This window comes from Magnolia sinica, chromosome 3 (genome assembly GCF_029962835.1).
Source record: "Magnolia sinica isolate HGM2019 chromosome 3, MsV1, whole genome shotgun sequence".
Classification (NCBI taxonomy): Eukaryota; Viridiplantae; Streptophyta; class Magnoliopsida; order Magnoliales; family Magnoliaceae; genus Magnolia; species Magnolia sinica.
This window is the reverse complement of record NC_080575.1, coordinates 102,724,895-102,740,902: the sequence shown is the minus strand read 5'-3', so window position 1 is coordinate 102,740,902 and position 16,008 is coordinate 102,724,895. Positions and strand designations below refer to the sequence as shown.

At 38.4% G+C, this 16,008-nt stretch overlaps 1 protein-coding gene across 7 annotated transcripts in view; it reads right to left on the bottom strand.

Annotated features, from left to right (window-relative positions):
- The window catches only part of LOC131240473 (glutathione reductase, cytosolic-like), a 54,379-nt gene that overhangs the window by 14,895 nt on the left and 23,476 nt on the right, over positions 1 to 16,008 (bottom strand). For 6 of the 7 annotated variants that reach the window (XM_058238723.1, XM_058238725.1, XM_058238726.1 and 3 more), the window contains exons 11-13: positions 5,235 to 5,308; positions 1,330 to 1,437; positions 1,143 to 1,207 (exon numbers count right to left, since the gene is read on the bottom strand). In XM_058238723.1, the coding sequence (XP_058094706.1) occupies positions 1,143 to 1,207; positions 1,330 to 1,437; positions 5,235 to 5,308 (247 nt within the window). Of the gene's footprint in view, positions 1 to 1,142; positions 1,208 to 1,329; positions 1,438 to 1,709; positions 1,784 to 5,234; positions 5,309 to 16,008 lie in introns of all 7 variants that reach the window. The other variant, XM_058238724.1, reaches the window with a different exon arrangement.

Sequence of the window (16,008 nt, the reverse complement as noted above, 5' to 3'; positions counted from 1 at the left end):
AAAACTTCCACAGATATAACGATGAACAAATGCATGGCAACTACTGCAGTTCCATTCTCTCAGCAATTCTAGGTTTCATTGGATACTAATGAAATTCTTTGCACAGGAAATTCGCACATAGAATTTACTAGATGAGCAAAAATGTGTAAAAAAAAAATAAAATCGGAAACTTCCCTTCTACGATAAAGACAACTGAAAGAATTGTCACATTTAAACATCATCAGTACTGTAGACCTCATCTCAAACCATTGGGATTGAGTCCTATGCATCTTTTTCCAGAAACATGGTGAAACTATGTTAACCAAAGCACCCACCACTTGCATACAGACATCTACGTGATCTACTGTTTTTACTTGTCAAGACGAAAAGAGCCAACATGAATAAACTCTCACATTTGTGTTTTCACTTGTAAATCATGTCAATCTACAGAGACTCACTAAAAAGAAAAGAAAAGTCATCGGTAAGGTGTGAAAAAAAGAAAGGGGTCAGGCACCAGTTGCAATGCAAAAGAAAATTGGGGCCCAAAGTCGATCAAAACAAGTAAAAAATGGAGCTCAGTAGCAAGCCTGACAGGCGCAGCAAGAAAAGGCAGCAAGGGGCTCTGTGCAGCAAGTTTGGAGAGCAAACAACAGCTGAAATCATGTTGACATTAACCCCTCACTGATCTTACCAATAAAAAGTGTACAAGAAAAAGAGGACAGATGTTACCAGAAATAAAAGAGAACTAAATAAAGAGCAAATTTTACACATTCCTTCCTCTCAGGATACTACAAGATAATTCATTAGCTTCACGAAGCACATGGCTGAGCTCCACCTTAGTGGACTGGAATATATAACATACATCTACCAAGATCATACATTGAAAAGGGCTCTAAAAGAGAAACTGACAAAAAAAACCTTTGGGGAAGGAAAAAATGCATGGTAAAAATCCAGAAACAAGGACATGCAGATGATATTTATTGGAATTTTCAGGGAGTTTCTGGTGTCTGGTTTAACAGAGGATACACAACATTGACACATTTATCAATTGATATGTGAATTAGTGTATTCCAAATAATCAGTTATGCAGCGGTACTTTTTTCTTGTAATTTACTTCACACAGAATACAGCAGTGTCATGTAACATAACTTTGAAATTCTTACCAGAATACAGCACAAGGTATATGATTGTAGTCAGCTTTAGTAGGCTGTCCACCGAAAACAGTTTTCTGCAGGAGACATAGAAGAAAGGAAACAATATGAATTTTTTTTTGCTTTTCAATGGAAGGAATAAAAACATTTCAGTGAATTCATTAATGGTAGCTCGTGAAGCATCAGATAATTGACATACAGAGAAGCAGGTTCCCTCCATGAGGGCCACAGGAGTGAGATTCACTCGGTTTGTCACATCACCTACAGCCCATATGCTGGGAATATTGGTGCGGGAGTACTCGTCTACCTGAACACACACACACAATTGACCACTTTTTATAAAGGTACAAAATCTTGACATAAACTTATGAAGTCAAAGAATGTAATTTCTTGCTCCAATCTGCATCTCAGGGTACATTATAGTGCGATGTTAAACTAAATGTCATACATTTAACCCAAATAGATGTCACACTTCTATGCAGGAGAAAGGATTATCCAATCTACTTCTTCTAGGTTAAAGTAAAATGATGGACAAGTTTACAGAACATACAAGACAAACATACAGAAAAAGCAAGTTACCTTCACAGCTCCTAATTTATCTAGTTCAACACCCACGGCTTCTAAGTTCAACCTCTTTGTATTTGGAGATCGACCTGCAATTCCAGGATAGAGAAATTATTCGATAGTATAATCATTGCTTCTCATAATTCATATTATTTTTTTCACTTCAAAGATGCAATGCCTCTATAAATACAAACTCGAGCAAAAGGAAAAATGCATCATGGTTTATAGATCAGATTTTGAAGATTAAACATAGAGGAAACAGCAAACAGTCCCTGCAATTTTGAGAAGTTGGTAATGCTCCAAAGTTAGGAAAATAGTGGAATTATTTCTTTTAGATTGCAACAAATGCCAGGTTATGTAGTCAAATTTCGTGCAGAAGAAGAAGCAGAAGAAGTCAGGTTTACAAAGCACACCTATTAGGGAGCTTGCTGGATCAAGATTGAAGTAGTGAGGATTATTCTCAAAACCCTGAAGTGGAAATTAGCAGAGGCCATGAAATAGATATGGAAATTGATAGAAACAGTGTTCGAAATATCGGTATCGCGTTATGTATCACATCCTTGAGATACAAATACACGTATCGGTTATCGCATGGGATATATCGTTTGTATCGGGTAATTTATCGCACTTTTTGGGAAACATGAGGAAACATTGAGAAAATGGTTGAATTTTTCAATGAAACTTCAAGGATTGTTAGAAAGGACCTTAATACACACTTTTAAATCATAACATCTCAAAAAAGAAGTGCACGTATTAGGTTTCCTTTGTATAGGGTCCTAAGCTATGCATTGTCTAACTGAACTAATGCAACTATATTCAAATTAAATGCATAATATTTATAGTGTATGCGATGACCATTTCATCAAACACTCCTAAATAGTTCGAAATTAATCTCAATTGACAACTGGTTGAAGGAAAATTTTGAAAATAATAATAATAATAATTTTTTTTATTAATTTTAAATTAAAAAATGAATTTTATTTTCTGAAAATTCACAAGGACTTAACGAATTAGTAGATCATCCCTCATACATGCTTGATTTCATGTTTAGAGTGCAACATTGCAAGCAATTTGGGAGAAATTTGGAAATTTTTGAATTTTCCTCAACTTTCCCCAAATCGGACCACCAACACTCAAATTTCAAAATTAGAATGAATGTGATGATCATTTCATCGAATACTCCTAAATGCTTTGAAATTAGTCTCAACCGATAGTTGAAGGAAATTTTCAACAACCAAAAAAATGGAGACCATGAAGAACCAATGGATATCAAAATCAAAGCTCCAACTCCATGATTTTTCAAGCAAAACATGAAGAACCAATAGATTTATAACCATTTAACATTTATTTAACATAATTTCAACAAAGAAAAAAAAAAAAGGATTGGAAATTGAAAATGCTCAGTGGATCAAACATGTGAGATATATCGGCACTACTGTGTGTTTTGTATCACACAAGTGGGATACAAGCAGTGTTCGAAATATCGATACTATCGGCCGATATTATCGTTATCGCACCACTGCGAGACGAAACTCCTCCGATAACACCCGGAAGATACCAAAAATCTAAAACTTCAGATATCGCACGATATTATCGTCAATATCGCGCGATATATCGTCGAAAGATACCAAGTAAAAAAAAAAAACACCAAATATCGTCCGGGACTGTGTCATTATCCAAAAAAAAAATTGGAAAAATTACAAAAATATATAGAGAAACTTTTAATAGGTGGATTTCGATACCTGTACAAGAGATTTTTATGATCGGAAGCTTCCCTTTGGTGGGCCATTGGAATCAAAGCGTCGTCCGTAGGTTAGTGCAAACAAAATCTCCGATTTGGAAGAGAAATCCATCAAAATCTGGAGAAATCCAAGTGTTTAGGCAAAATCCGGCGAAATCCTTGCTGAAATCCGGAGAAATCCTCGCCAAAATCCGAAGATCTGTGAGATTTTGGAGAGATTTTAGGTTCCGGAAGGCCGGAACCCTCTCTGCTTCGAAAAAAACGGCGTCCGATCCCCCTTTTTTTGGAAATCAGGTGGCAGATGTACCGCACACCACCGAGTTGACTGGTGTGTTGACGTCACCAAGTTTCGTGGGTCCCATCATAAGGTATGTGTTATATCCAAACCGTTCGTCCATTTAGCAAGCTCGTCGTAAGGCTTGAGCCGAAAAATAAGACAGATCCAAAGATCAAGTGGACCACACTACAAATAGGAGTGGGAGATTAAACGTTTACCATTGAAACCCTTTTGGGGTCACGGGAGTTTCCGATCAATATGATATTTGTTTTTCCTCTTCATCCAGGTCTGTGTGACCTAATGAACAGATTGGATGGAAAATAAACATTATAGTGGGCCCTACGAATATTTTAACGGTGAGAATCAGCCCCACTACTATTTGTGGGGCGCAGCAAGAAAAGGCAGCAAGGGGCTCTGTGCAGCAAGTTTGGAGAGCAAACAACAGCTGAAATCATGTTGACATTAGCCCCTCACTGATCTTACCAATAAAAAGTGTACAAGAAAAAGAGGACAGATGTTACCAGAAATAAAAGAGAACTAAATAAAGAGCAAATTTTACACATTCCTTCCTCTCAGGATACTACAAGATAATTCATTAGCTTCACGAAGCACATGGCTGAGCTCCACCTTAGTGGACTGGAATATATAACATACATCTACCAAGATCATACATTGAAAAGGGCTCTAAAAGAGAAACTGACAAAAAAAACCTTTGGGGAAGGAAAAAATGCATGGTAAAAATCTAGAAACAAGGACATGCAGATGATATTTATTGGAATTTTCAGGGAGTTTCTGGTGTCTGGTTTAACAGAGGATACACAACATTGACACATTTATCAATTGATATGTGAATTAGTGTATTCCAAATAATCAGTTATGCAGCGGTACTTTTTTCTTGTAATTTACTTCACACAGAATACAGCAGTGTCATGTAACATAACTTTGAAATTGTTACCAGAATACAGCACAAGGTATATGATTGTAGTCAGCTTTAGTAGGCTGTCCACCGAAAACAGTTTTCTGCAGGAGACATAGAAGAAAGGAAACAATATGAATTTTTTTTTGCGTTTCAATGGAAGGAATAAAAACATTTCAGTGAATTCATTAATGGTAGCTCGTGAAGCATCAGATAATTGACATACAGAGAAGCAGGTTCCCTCCATGAGGGCCACAGGAGTGAGATTCACTCGGTTTGTCACATCACCTACAGCCCATATGCTGGGAATATTGGTGCGGGAGTACTCATCTACCTGAACACACACACAAAATTGACCACTTTTTATAAAGGTACAAAATCTTGACATAAACTTATGAAGTCAAAGAATGTAATTTCTTGCTCCAATCTGCATCTCAGGGTACATTATAGTGCGATGTTAAACTAAATGTCATACATTTAACCCAAATAGATGTCACACTTCTATGCAGGAGAAAGGATTATCCAATCTACTTCTTCTAGGTTAAAGTAAAATGATGGACAAGTTTACAGAACATACAAGACAAACATACAGAAAAAGCAAGTTACCTTCACAGCTCCTAATTTATCTAGTTCAACACCCACGGCTTCTAAGTTCAACCTCTTTGTATTTGGAGATCGACCTGCAATTCCAGGATAGAGAAATTATTCGATAGTATAATCATTGCTTCTCATAATTCATATTATTTTTTTCACTTCAAAGATGCAATGCCTCTATAAATACAAACTCGAGCAAAAGGAAAAATGCATCATGGTTTATAGATCAGATTTTGAAGATGAAACATAGAGGAAACAGCAAACAGTCCCTGCAATATTGAGAAGTTGGTAATGCTCCAAAGTTAGGAAAATAGTGGAATTATTTCTTTTAGATTGCAACAAATGCCAGGTTATGTAGTCAAATTTCGTGCAGAAGAAGAAGCAGAAGAAGTCAGGTTTACAAAGCACACCTATTAGGGAGCTTGCTGGATCAACATTGAAGTAGTGAGGATTATTCTCAAAACCCTGAAGTGGAAATTAGCAGAGGCCATGAAATAGATATGGAAATTGATAGAAACAGTGTTCGAAATATCGGTATCGCGTTATGTATCACATCCTTGAGATACAAATACACGTATCGGTTATCGCATGGGATATATCGTTTGTATCGGGTAATTTATCGCACTTTTTGGGAAACATTTGGAAACATTGAGAAAATGGTTGAATTTTTCAATGAAACTTCAAGGATTGTTAGAAAGGACCTTAATACACACTTTTAAATCATAACATCTCAAAAAAGAAGTGCACGTATTAGGTTTCCTTTGTATAGGGTCCTAAGCTATGCATTGTCTAACTGAACTAATGCGACTATATTCAAATTAAATGCATAATATTTATAGTGTATGCGATGACCATTTCATCAAACACTCCTAAATAATTCGAAATTAATCTCAATTGACAACTGGTTGAAGGAAAATTTTGAAAATAATAATAATAATAAATTTTTTTATTAATTTTAAATTAAAAAATGAATTTTATTTTCTGAAAATTCACAAGGACTTAACGAATTAGTAGATCATCCCTCATACATGCTTGATTTCATGTTTAGAGTGCAACATTGCAAGCAATTTGGGAGAAATTTGGAAATTTTTGAATTTTCCTCAACTTTCCCCAAATCGGACCACCAACACTCAAATTTCAAAATTAGAATGAATGTGATGATCATTTCATCGAATACTCCTAAATGCTTTGAAATTAGTCTCAACCGATAGTTGAAGGAAATTTTCAACAACCAAAAAAATGGAGACCATGAAGAACCAATGGATATCAAAATCAAAGCTCCAACTCCATGATTTTTCAAGCAAAACATGAAGAACCAATAGATTTATAACCATTTAACATTTATTTAACATAATTTCAACCAAAAAAAAAAAAAAGGATTGGAAATTGAAAATGCTCAGTGGATCAAACATGTGAGATATATCGGCACTACTGTGTGTTTTGTATCACACAAGTGGGATACAAGATATATCGTAGGATATATCGGCCAATATCGTCGATATTTAAAACATTGGATAGAAGTGAGTCTATGAGGCTTACTGCATGTCATCAAAATTTGATTTTAGTTTTATTTGTTAAACTTCTAAACATATACATATTGGCAATGGGATATTTAGACTTGTATATGTACTTAATGTTGCATAAAATTTACTTAACAATTGACTAATTGACAGCAGGAAAAGTTTTAACTTTATAGCATCGACTTGTTGACTTTGTGCCACAATAGAAACAATTGAAGTGAGATCCTTCTGAGTTTTATGAGAGCTCAAAAAGATACCTGTTCATATGGTATATAGGAATAGAGAAGCACAATATTTGAATAATCCACAATCTTCCCAGTGGCACCATAAGATAGTGTGCAACTAGGTTCCATTTGAGTTTTATGAGTGAACAAGATACTAGTTAATGCAGGAGCATTTTCACATCGGGCTCGAGTGGGGTGGCCTGTGGGATGCAGGGGCACACTCGGTGTAGGCAGCCCATGTGAGGCGGGCCCCACCCGTGTGAGGCAGGTGGCTCATGTGAGGCAGAACCCATGTGATGTGGGGCCTACGAGGGGGAGTTCGGCCGAGGACCTAACCCATAGGATGTGGGGCCTGGGCTATAAGGTAAAGGGATTGATTCGCCATGCTCTATCAATTCGATCTTTTCGAGCAAGTAATTAGTTGTCTTGCATCACTAGTGATGTAGGACATGAAATTCAAGTATGATGTACAAGATTCTCAGGCTGAAGATCACGTTAGTTCAAAAACGATTATACAAATTTCCACATCCCACATAAAAGTGCAAACACTCAATCAAGGGGAATCTTATGCAGATCCAGGCCTACACATGCTAGGGCCGGATCAATCAAAGTTATAGACCAAACAAGAATCAAAGGAGGGTAAATTCATCCACACATGCACAGAAATAATTCCCCAATCTAAGGGGTTTGCAAATTTCAATTCAGGGAACCTTAAGGTTGAAGAAAGGGCATGAAATTGGGTTTTTGAGTAATTTAGGGTTAGGTTTAGGGATTTTGGGTGAAAGCGGAGTGAAAGAGAGGAGAGAGACGAACTAGAGAAGTACCGCACACGTGGACAACAAAAATGGCCCAGATGCACGTGCGTGTGATCCCGGCCGCACATGTGCGGGGCCCACTATTCAGAAAGAGGCCACCTTGACCCTGGTCGGCCAGGGTTGGACTCCAAAACCCCCAAATCTCAGCTCGATCCGATGTACGATTTGTGCATGGTGCTCCGCCGAAGTTTCAGCCTTTTTGTAGGGCCATATTCTGAAATTCTGCTGTGGGGATGAGAATTGCTGCAATAGATGATTGATATGAAGTATAGATGATGGGGTGAGTTGAGAAAAGGGGATGGTAGAAGATGGGTAGTAGAGATGGCGATAGATGGGGGCGAATCGGGATAGATGTGGCTTCGCACCACGGTAGTTAACCCTTCGATAAAGGAAGAGTTTCGCACCCAATTAGGCTTCACAACTCAGAGAGTAGGAAAACGCATAATTTTTATTAATCTTTAATTAATTAAAAGAGCTACAAGGGGTGCCTATTTATAGGAAAATTCTATACCTCAAAACTCACGCTATGTGCACAACCTATTACTTGGCGATGAAGTAAACTAAAATAAAAACCAAATAAAGAAATCTAAAGCGTTCATGATGCTTTAAATAATAACAATAATCAAAACCTAAAATATGAAATCAATCCGACTAGTGGGCCACGATCATGAGATCCCATGATGGGCTTTTCTTGACTAATGGGCCCACTCTTTTGAATCAAAACTTCGTCTTCTAGCTAGGAGACCCTCCCTGGACGTCGTTATCGATCCAAATCAATGGTGGGGCCCTCTTTCTAGCATACAAGCGTAGGGGGGGTAGTGTTCGTGCACGTGTGGACGTCATGCGCGGGATGTCCCCATCAACTAGTCTATATGGTAATAGGGAAGAGAGAAGAAACGCAGCATTTGAATAGTCCGTAATATTTCCAATGGCACTATACGGTAACCATTAGAGACATTTTCCAATAACCCTCCCTTAGACATAAAGGGAGGGTTATTAAAAGAGGATCCACCAGAAAGGGCAATGGAGGAAAAAACAAAAGGTTAACCATCTCATTAGACATGGCATAAAATGTATCAGTTGAAGGAGCAGAAACCCCAATAATGAAGTTGATCAATGGTTGTGAACCATGTCCTTTATGGCCATTCAGCAATAAGCAGTCATTCTTAAGAGGACAACAAATTAATGATGCTAGTTGGTACCCTAGGAGGATCCAACCGAAAGCATCCATCCATTGTCCTAATTCATCCCTTATGATTGAGATGTCCTCAAAAAGGCAGTATCCTCTAGCCTAACCATAAGCTCCACTAAACCTCAAGCTTCTACTGTGACCACGATTCTGAAAATGCTTTTCTTCAACCTCATGAAACTATCAAGACTCAACCAGAAGAAATAAACACATCTGGGAAATGCTTAGAACGACATTATAAGCACACCATATCTCTATTAAAGTTCCTTGATATACATTGATAAACCATCCTCTTCCGCTCAAGCTTTTAGAGCAAGTTGTTCTTTGACGTGGTATCAGAACAAAAGGTCAAGTGTTCAAATCCCAGGAGCAACAAATTTGGCTCCGTAAGACATGGTATCAAAGCGGAAGGTCAAGTTTTTGAAACCCAATAGTAGCAAATATGCCTCCATAATATGTTCTCCCATAGGGGGCCAGGAAAATCAAGTCTAGCCCAAGGACCGGGAAATCAAGCCTGGCCTGTTTATGGTGTGAGTGATTGAGTGTCCCTCCACCCTTGCACCTTAATTTTTCCTATATTTTATTAGGCATCCAATCCGCTGATAACTTCACATAAGTTTGAATGAAGAGAAAAAACAATTATCAGCATGATCCAAAACTTTTGTGGCCCACTAATGGTCAATCACCATTGTTACCTATGGTATGGTCTACATAATTATTGGATCTGCTTCAATTTTTGGATAATGTCCTAAAATGATATGGAAAAACAGATGGATGGGGTGGATACTGAATATAGTTCTTTGAGTTCAATAAGACAACGCATAGCTTAGACCCTATACAAAGGAAACCTATTATGTGCACTTCTTTTTTAAGATTTTATTAGTTAAAAGTGTGTATTAAGGTCTTTTTTAATAATCCCTGAAGTTTCATTGAAAAATTCAACCATTTTCCCAATGTTTCCCCATGTTTCTCAAAAAGTGCGATAAATTATGCGATACAAACGATATATCCCATGCGATAACCGATACGTATCTATATCCCAAGGGTGCGATACATTGTGCGATACCGATATTTCGAACACTGGATACAAGATATATCGTAGGATATATCGGCCAATATCGTCGATATTTAAAACATTGGATAGAAGTGAGTCTATGAGGCTTACTGCATGTCATCAAAATTTGATTTTAGTTTTATTTATTAAACTTCTAAACATATACATATTGGCAATGGGATATTTAGACTTGTATATGTACTTAATGTTGCATAAAATTTACTTAACAATTGACTAATTGACAGCAGGAAAAGTTTTAACTTTATAGCATCGACTTGCTGACTTTGTGCCACAATAGAAACAATTGAAGTGAGATCCATCTGAGTTTTATGAGAGCTCAAAAAGATACCGGTTCATATGGTATATAGGAATAAAGAAGCACAATATTTGAATAATCCACAATCTTCCCAGTGGCACCATAAGATAGTGTGCAACTAGGTTCCATTTGAGTTTTATGAGTGAATAAGATACTAGTTAATGCAGGAGCATTTTCACATCGGGCTCGAGTGGGGTGGCCTGTGGGATGCAGGGGCACACTCGGTGTGGGCAGCCCATGTGAGGCGGGCCCCACCCGTGTGAGGCAGGTGGCTCATGTGAGGCAGAACCCATGTGATGTGGGGCCTACGAGGGGGAGTTCGGCCGAGGACCTAACCCATAGGATGTGGGGCCTGGGCTATAAGATAAAGGGATTGATTCGCCATGCTCTATCAATTCGATCTTTTCGAGCAAGTAATTAGTTGTCTTGCATCACTAGTGATGTAGGACATGAAATTCAAGTATGATGTACAAGATTCTCAGGCTGAAGATCACGTTAGTTCAAAAACAATTATACAAATTTCCACATCCCACATAAAAGTGCAAACACTCAATCAAGGGGAATCTTATGCAGATACAGGCCTACACATGCTAGGGCCGGATCAATCAAAGTTATAGACCAAACAAGAATCAAAGGAGGGTAAATTCATCCACACATGCACAGAAATAATTCCCCAATTTAAGGGGTTTGCAAATTTCAATTCAGGGAACCTTAAGGTTGAAGAAAGGGCATGAAATTGGGTTTTTGAGTAATTTAGGGTTAGGTTTAGGGATTTTGGGTGAAAGCAAAGTGAAAGAGAGGAGAGAGACGAACTAGAGAAGTACCGCACACGTGGACAACAAAAATAGCCCAGATGCACGTGCGTGTGATCCCAGCCGCACATGTGCGGGGCCCACTATTCTGAAAGAGGCCACCTTGACCCTGGTCGGCCAGGGTTGGACTCCAAAACCCCCAAATCTCAGCTCGATCCGATGTACGGTTTGTGCATGGTGCTCCGCCGAAGTTTCAGCCCTTTTGTAGGGCCATATTCTGAAATTCTGCTGTGGGGATGAGAATTGCTGCAATAGATGATTGATATGAAGTGCAGATGATGGGGTGAGTTGAGAAAAGGGGATGGTAGAAGATGGGTAGTAGAGATGGCGATAGATGGGGGCGAATCGGGATAGATGTGGCTTCGCACCACGGTAGTTAACCCTTCGATAAAGGAAGAGCTTCGCACCCAATTAGGCTTCACAACTCAGAGAGTAGGAAAACGCATAATTTTTATTAATCTTTAATTAATTAAAAGAGCTACAAGGGGTGCCTATTTATAGGAAAATTCTATACCTCAAAACTCACGCTATGTACACAACCTATTACTTGGCGATGAAGTAAACTAAAATAAAAACCAAATAAAGAAATCTAAAGCGTTCATGATGCTTTAAATAATAACAATAATCAAAACCTAAAATATGAAATCAATCCGACTAGTGGGCCACGATCATGAGATCCCATGATGGGCTTTTCTTGACTAATGGGCCCACTCTTTTGAATCAAAACTTCGTCTTCTATCTAGGAGACCCTCCCTGGACGTCGTTATCGATCCAAATCAATGGTGGGGCCCTCTTTCTAGCATACAAGCGTAGGGGGGGTAGTGTTCGTGCACGTGTGGACGTCATGCGCAGGATGTCCCCATCAACTAGTCTATATGGTAATAGGGAAGAGAGAAGAAACGCAGCATTTGAATAGTCCGTAATATTTCCAATGGCACTATACGGTAACCATTAGAGACATTTTCCAATAACCCTCCCTTAGACATAAAGGGAGGGTTATTAAAAGAGGATCCACCAGAAAGGGCAATGGAGGAAAAAACAAAAGGTTAACCATCTCATTAGACATGGCATAAAATGTATCAGTTGAAGGAGCAGAAACCCCAATAATGAAGTTGATCAATGGTTGTGAACCATGTCCTTTATGGCCATTCAGCAATAAGCAGTCATTCTTAAGAGGACAACAAATTAATGATGCTAGTTGGTACCCTAGGAGGATCCAACCGAAAGCATCCATCCATTGTCCTAATTCATCCCTTATGATTGAGATGTCCTCAAAAAGGCAGTATCCTCTAGCCTAACCATAAGCTCCACTAAACCTCAAGCTTCTACTGTGACCACGATTCTGAAAATGCTTTTCTTCAACCTCATGAAACTATCAAGACTCAACCAGAAGAAATAAACACATCTGGGAAATGCTTAGAACGACATTATAAGCACACCATATCTCTATTAAAGTTCCTTGATATACATTGATAAACCATCCTCTTCCGCTCAAGCTTTTAGAGCAAGTTGTTCTTTGACATGGTATCAGAACAAAAGGCCAAGTGTTCAAATCCCAGGAGCAACAAATATGGCTCCGTAAGACATGGTATCAAAGCGGAAGGTCAAGTTTTTGAATCCCAATAGTAGCAAATATGCCTCCATAATATGTTCTCCCATGGGGGGCCAGGAAAATCAAGTCTAGCCCAAGTACCGGGAAATCAAGCCTGGCCTGTTTATGGTGTGAGTGATTGAGTGTCCCTCCACCCTTGCCCAGTATGTTCTCATGTAGAGCTCCACCCCGCATGTGCAAGGAAGTGTTAAAGTCCCTTGATATACATTGATACACCATCCTCTAACAACTCGAGCTTTTAGAGCAAGTGGCTGTTTGACCATCTCTTCCCCAAACTTACCCTACTAACCTTGTTCAACCTATACCTAAACTCTTTCCCTAAAATTCTCACCCAACTTAGTAGTCACGCCACAGTAAAAGAAATGACATTGGCATCCCAAACTCAAACCTAAACAACATATATACCTCCAATAACCCTCCTCTTAGGACTCCCAAACCTCTGCAACCATCTCCCCTTTAGAGTCCTTACTAAACTTGCTAAGACTCTTTAATTCCAATCCCCAAAACCCCATCTTTATTGGGTACAATACAAAACCTTATCCCACCTCCAAGGTGATACTTCCCTAGACTTTAGGGGATAAACAAGGACATAAAACAGTTGGCATAACAGAGCTTTTATTAGGGGAATCTGCCCTCATAAAGAAGTTGACTACGCCATGATGTCAGTTTCCTTCAGATCTTTCCGTTCAGTTTTGACAGGCTTGGCACTGCATGACTGCAATATGAATATTAACTAAGCAGAGAACCTGCTTAGAACCAAGACAACAAGCAAGGTCAAATAAAAGAACTTCCTCAAATCCGCTCCCCTATGAATATACCTTGTCCAAGTTTAGTGGGTTGCACCCACTGCTTCATAGCATCTAAGGATCAATCTTGGGTGTAGGACCCGAGGCAAAGGCACATGAAAAGAAAGGATCAACGGCAGAATAAAGGTAAGGACCTCAGAAGTCTGAACTGTCCACTTTAGAACCCTTAAAAAGCCTGACAACATTCAAACCATCAGCCTCATAAAAAATGAAAAGTGAACAGAAAGGGACAAAGGGCGTCTCCTCTATTCAGACCCTGAAATTTGAAAGAAACCTTTAAGAGATCTGTCGATGAAAATGGAGAACCAAGCTAATTAGATCCAGATGATAATCTGCCATCCGAGATCTAAAACCTAACCATGTAACATGTACTCCAAGAAGTCTCAGTTAACATTATCATAAACCATTTCCATATCATCATCACCAAAATCATCATAGCCTCGCCGCAGTCATTTGGGGTCAACTATCCGTTTCCCCAACCATTTCGTATCTAAGGCCCTATCTTCAGCAATTTAAAAAGCCCACATATCCCTTCTAACCATCTCCTGCCAAGTTCTTTAGGGCCTGTTTGGTATGCGGGATTAAATTATATGGAATTAGCACTATTAATGCACAATGATTGCATGTCTAAAAATACCATGTTATTTTGATCATCCCATCCTACGTTTGGGATCAAATTATTTCTTTGAGAAAAACACGGTATTAAGTGAAGCCTGCGTTTGGTGGAATATGGAATTGCAATCAACCGATCAGATTTTACAACTGATGTCGTCCACCTGTATGCATATGCAACTCCAATGTCATGTATAAAGGGTGTATGTGGAAGGATGATGTGGATAAAACACATGCATCAATGTTGGACCCACAGATGTAGTGGATTTCGAAGTCCTCCAAAAATCCTGCGGTATCTACTTGTGGCACTGGATGATATGATACTAGGATTGATCCAGTCTGTCTCATCATGCTTCCGAATGCTGAATGGAATTTGCACGGGACCAAATGCAATTCCATACCAGCTAATATCATGCACCAAACAGGCCCTTAGGTCTTCCCCTCAATCCTAACCAAAGTTCCCTTCCTTTCCAAAACAATCACCAGTCTTCATTGCATGACAATTGCGACTGTTATTTCTTTTGTTTTATAAAAATGGGGACAGTTTTCTTTCTTTTGTTTTACCAAAATTGAGACCCTCCCTCCTCCTATGTGTGTGTATGTGTGTGCGTGTATTGTGTGCATGTCGCTGTTTCGTCTACATGTGTTTGTGTATGTACACATATGCGTAGCACACGCACACATCCATATGTGTATGATGGATATTGGATCAAATATGTCACATATATGTATAAATGTTATCGTTATGATGGATATTGGACAATATATGCCAATCGCCACCTGACTAAAATCATCCAGAAAGGAATTAAAATCCTTTCATAAACGAGAACTCACCAATTTTCATGCTATATTAGATAAATTATTAGGATCCCTTAAAAACTGCAATCCATCCAGACAAAGTCCCCACATCATCCAAGGTGATCTGCACAATCGTTATAGCTGTTGAGTCAATTCCATGAGTGTAAGATTTCTATACATGACAGTTTTGAAGTCATAGTTGATAAATCCATCATGGATCTTCATTCCTTTCATGATTAATATAGGCTTTCCCATTTCTAGCTGCCAAACTAGGATATATAACTAAAAAGGTCTGTCCTGCACATACCCAGGTGCATTCCTGCTCGCTAGGGGAAACAAAGTGAACAAAAAGTTTTTATAACTTATAGGTGTCAAAGCAGGCATTTAAGCAGTACCACAACGTGCAACCTACAAGCTTTCTGTAGATGAGTGTAAGGTTTCTAAGATGACAGATTTGAAGTAGTTGATAAATACATCAGCAGATGCTCATTCTTTCATGATACAGTAGGCTTTCTCATTTCTAGTTGATGAACTAGTACACAACAAAACAGTAAAGAAACTAAAGATCAAAACTGTGCATAGATTATTAGAATAATTCCCCATTAACTACCTAGTACCTACTAAGAACCTAAACTGCATGTCCTAAACACAGTAAGGTCCGTTCCTGCACATATGTAATGTGAACAAGGATATTTTTCTATAAGATACAGCCATTGAAACTATACATTTAAGAAATATCATGACGTGCAACCAACAGGCTTAAGTATCTACCTCTATAAGTTCTAGGCATCAATACCTGTTACAACTTACCCTTTATACAAAATAAAAATACTCTAGTGCTTACAAGATGAAATATCATTTTCTATAGTACCTCTCTATTCTCTAAATATGAAATCACCTAGAACTAAGGTTAATCTCAGGAACAGAAATGAAATGTAAGCATTAACTATTCCAAGCTTCTACAACTTGCAATTACCAATATGTACATAATTTTACATGGAAAAATAAAACATTTTCGTGCTGTCCTT